Here is a 4,397-nt window from a genome sequence, read left to right as displayed (position 1 = left end):
GGCCTGGTGATCTATATCTGAAAGGTTACAGCCTTGAAAACCCTATGGAGCAGTTCTACTCTGCACACATGGGGTTGCAATGAGTCAAAATCAATTCAACAGCAGCTAACAACAACAGCGTGCAGAACTGTGAGAAAATAACTTTCTGTTGTTCTAAACCACACAGTTTGTGGCACTTTGTTACAGCAGTCCTCAGAAATACACTAGTATAAAGCAAAAAAGTAATGGAAACAGCATGTTATAGTGAAACAAAATGGACTTTTGGTTTCATCTGAGCTTAAAGTTTGGCTCTAGTATGTCTTGGCTCTGTGACCTTGGCAAAGTTATTTACAACTTTACAAGTTACTTTACAGGTTTCTTCACAGTAACTTCATAAAATTGGTATAATAATAACATGTCTCAGAAGCACATTGTGAAAAATAAGTGAAATAGTACTCATACAGTACCCAAAACTATACCTTTCCTATAAAAGGTAAATACGAAATCAATACATGCAGTTCCTGTTTTTGTCTTTAGTTATAAACTGTATTTTTATATATGTCATATATTATCATGATTAAAAAATCATCATATCAATTCCTAAAATTCTCAAGCATAGCAAGAAAGAAAAGTCAGTACTTTCAGGACAGCTTCATTCCATTACTATCAGGTCAAACAAAAGGCCTTGTCTGAAATGGAAGGAGTTGTGATATTGTGTATTCAGGATCAAACCCAACATAATCATCCTTTGAGTATGGCCACACTTCAAGCCGTAGCTTCTTAGGCTTTTTATACTGTGAAACTACAACGCAATGAAGCATCAAAGGATGGAAAATTCAAGGTTGATTCATTCATTTTAAAGGAAGGATGTCTTATCGCATCAGGCACATGGTGAAGCAGCTAGTTTCAGGGAGATAGTAACTCAAGAGAGCAGAAAGACCTTGCTTTCAAAGAAGAAAAACAAAACAAAACCCAACAATTTAATCTCTCTAATGCCTCAGAAAATTTTGCATTGATGGAAAGAAGGCAGTCCTCCTGCGTTCAAGGACTCAAAGAAGAGTTTCCTCAGTTTGTGCTTTGCTGCAGAATCAAAGGGCAGGAATTATGAAATAAAATAATTCCTTGTAGTATGCCAGGCTTCTACACATTCAACGCAATTTTTGGTTAATAATTTGTGGTTAATAACCTTTCGGGAAAAGTGCTTTGTATGCTATAGGCGGCTAGTTTATTAGGCATGGTGTTTAGAGGTATTTCTAAAGAAGTTAAGCCCTAGTTTAGGTATGTGATTCTCTATTTTTCAATTTTCTGAAAATAAGATTCAATTTGTCTAATTTCAACTTATAGCCTTTTCCTCCAAATGCAATCTGCTCTGGGTATAAGATCTTAGCTTCCATGATTTCTCCTAGGAGCACACAGGTTAGCTTGCCTCTCTTTTTCCCCTTCAAAGCCTTTTCTTTTCTTATGGTATCCAGCTCTTCTGTGTACTAGGTGAAAAGAGGGTTGACGATGTGGCAAAACGAAATTTCCATCTTTTGTGGTTAGCCAGTGCGGTGAGCAGTCGGTCCCCTTGAGGTATTTTTGTGCAGCTTTTCACAGGAGCGTTTTCACATCCCCACTGAACTGATAATGATGAAACTTCAGTCTCGGTTGCCTTCAATCATTTTCTTATTGTGCCAGCTCAATGAATTTTCTTCATTTCCAGTCCTGGCACCAGGTTTGGCAGAGGAGGGGAAAAAGTCCTTTTGGTGTGGATTGCAGTGAACTTCACCGTTAATTCCCGGTTAATATGCAATCTGAAGTCCTATTCAGAGAAAAATTATGTTCATGTTTGTGGCAAAAAGGAGAATGCAGAAAAGTGAGAGATGTAAGATGGGAGAAGAGGCAGCCTTTAATCATTTTGTTGTCAAAGCAGGTTTGGATTGCCCTTTGAAGAATGTATTTTCTCTACTGCTTCTTGAAAGAGAGAGACCGAGTCTCTTGCCCCTTGCAGATTTCTTCTCCAGAGAGGTTAAACTCTGCACTGTATAAAAAACTTTTGAAACCTAGCTCTTTGCTACAATGCAATCTGGTTTGTACTGGATTATACAATTTCAGAAGAATTAGATTCCTTTGCTCCGACTAGATAAAAACAATTGGTGACTCAGTTTACACAGAATCTTGAGAAAGGGAAGAAATTATATGACAAAACTCAGGGACTGAAGAACTCGTTTTTATTTGCAATTGCACCAATTTTATTTCATGGAGAGGCTAAGTGTTACAGCACATAATATTTACAGAGTAAAAGCCCTTTCTTTTTTAATCCTTGTGTGACTGTAATTAAGCAAGAGAGTTAATTTTATGTAAATCATGCATTACTGTAATTGGGTGCAAGTGAACATTCATGTACATCTCATTTAAAAGAAATATAATGTGATTATGTGGATGCTGGTGCAGTGAAGTCTCACCCCTCTGGGGGGAAGTCAGCAACGTCAACGGCTGTTTACAAGGCTTACTCCTTGTTCTGTGAGCTTAATTACAAGTCATTGGGCTCTGCTCTGCACTGTCCCGTGAAGAACCCAGCCATGTGCTTTTGGTAAGGAAGGCTGAGAGGTGGAATTTGGGGCTTCCATTCCTATTTCTTTCTTAACCTCCACTTATAGAGAAGTCATTTTTCTCCTTCTACTCATCTTTTGAAACCTAAACAATACTTTCCAATGGTTTTCTCTGCTTGGCAGTTCTGACCCGTGTATCCCCAGGCAGACCACGAATGGATTTGTCTTCTGTAAGCAGGTGCTAGTCTGTTTCCTTTTTCAGCCTGTCTTTTCTAATGCTACTCAGGGCTGCTTTAAGACCCCAGGATTTTGTTTTCCAAGTGTAGCCAGATCAGATACTACCCAGAAGGCTGCATTTATGATTTTGACAGCGTCCACAGCCCCGAGAGAGAGGGCTAGCTTCTGGGTGGAGAGAATGAGCTGTTCCTTTATTCTTTATCTCCTAGAGCAGATCTAGTGCTCTGCTTAAGGTTGCCCTGCAGAATATAAAGAATCTCATCTACATATCTCGAGGTCAAGATTTGTGAGGAAGAAAATATGCACATGACAAAACTTTTATTTTAAACACGTTCTCCTCCTCACCCAGAGGCCTGAAAAATCATTTTTGGAGTTGTGCCTTGGCCTCATTCTGCCCTGCTTGCCAAGCCAGCTGCTCAGCCTGCAAACTCTGTCCATACAGCAAGTTAGCCTTCCTAGACTGTAGGGCAAGAGGCCTTCCCAGGGGCATCTCCCCTCTGCACCCCACTTTCTTGCTGCCACTCCATATTCCTGAAATCTTGCCGAAAAGTTTCAGATGTGTTTCTTCTTGAAAGACTAAGATGAGTGAAGGATCTCTTAAATGCTCCTTTCCATGATTGCACCCTCCCCAGTAGTTTGCTATTTCCATTCCTCTCACCTTCCCTGGGTACTTGATTTCTCCCTAAGCTCTTTCTTGCTCACCCTCTCCTCTGCCTCCCCCCACATTGTCACTCCTCACCCTGAGGGTGTCTTACTTGAAATGCCATCGGCCCAGAGGGTTACGGATGTGAAGAAATGAAGTAACTTATAGCTAAGGATTTTTTTTGCAAGTGAATAGTAAGGAGGGAAGTATGTTTCAGTGTCCGTAATGTTTTCTCTTCAATCTTGTTCTTATACTTCTTGAAGTAACATGTAGCAAATCCTGCTAGTAGAATAGGCTGTCTTTACTGCCCTAGCTCATACAGTAAAATTCAGTGCTCCTTTGTATTAGCTGAGGGAGCCCTTGTGGCACAGTGGTTAAGTGTTTGGCTACCAACCAAAAGGTCGACAGTTGAACCCACCAGCCACTCCATGGGAGAAAAATGTGGCAGCTTACTTCCGTAAAGATTGCAGCCTTGGAAACCCTATGGGGCAGTTCTACACTGTCCTGTAGGGTCGCTATTAGTTAGAATCAACTTGATGTCAGTGAGTTGTATTAACTAAATTCAGTTCAGCTATCGGTCGCAGCTATTTGTCCATTCCTTTATTTAAATAAAATATAATATCCTGATTTTATTTTTAATTATTTAATTTTGCATTGTGTTCAAGTTTGAAAGTTGACTCAAGTACTTTTGAATATAACCAGGTGGCAAGTTTTTGAATAAAATGAAAGTAAGTATACTTCTTAACGACATCACTGTGGTCATTTAATGTTACCCTGTTTATACTAACTTCTGGTTCTGAACAAAACTGATTTCCTCAAGTAACACTGGCATTAACGTTGAAGAGCTTTTCCCTCATAGCATATGTCATGGATTGAATTGTGTCCCCTCAAAATATCTATCAACTTGGCTACGTCATGATTCCCAGTATTATACGATCGTTTACCATTTTGTCATTTGATGTGATTTCCCTTTGTGTTGTAAGTTTTATCACTATGATGTAATAAGA

General features: G+C 39.5%; 1 protein-coding gene across 1 annotated transcript in view; it reads right to left on the bottom strand.

Annotated features, from left to right (window-relative positions):
- Positions 1 to 277: 277 nt before the first annotated feature.
- The window catches only part of TMEFF2 (transmembrane protein with EGF like and two follistatin like domains 2), a 274,215-nt gene continuing 270,095 nt past the window's right edge, over positions 278 to 4,397 (bottom strand). Inside the window, exon 10 of the mRNA XM_004385575.3 lies at positions 278 to 290. Coding sequence (XP_004385632.1) covers positions 278 to 290 — 13 coding nt within the window. The remainder of the gene's footprint in view (positions 291 to 4,397) is intronic.

This window comes from Trichechus manatus, unplaced genomic scaffold (genome assembly GCF_000243295.1).
Source record: "Trichechus manatus latirostris isolate Lorelei unplaced genomic scaffold, TriManLat1.0 scaffold00142, whole genome shotgun sequence".
Classification (NCBI taxonomy): Eukaryota; Metazoa; Chordata; class Mammalia; order Sirenia; family Trichechidae; genus Trichechus; species Trichechus manatus.
This window is presented reverse-complemented; position numbering and strand designations above follow the sequence as displayed.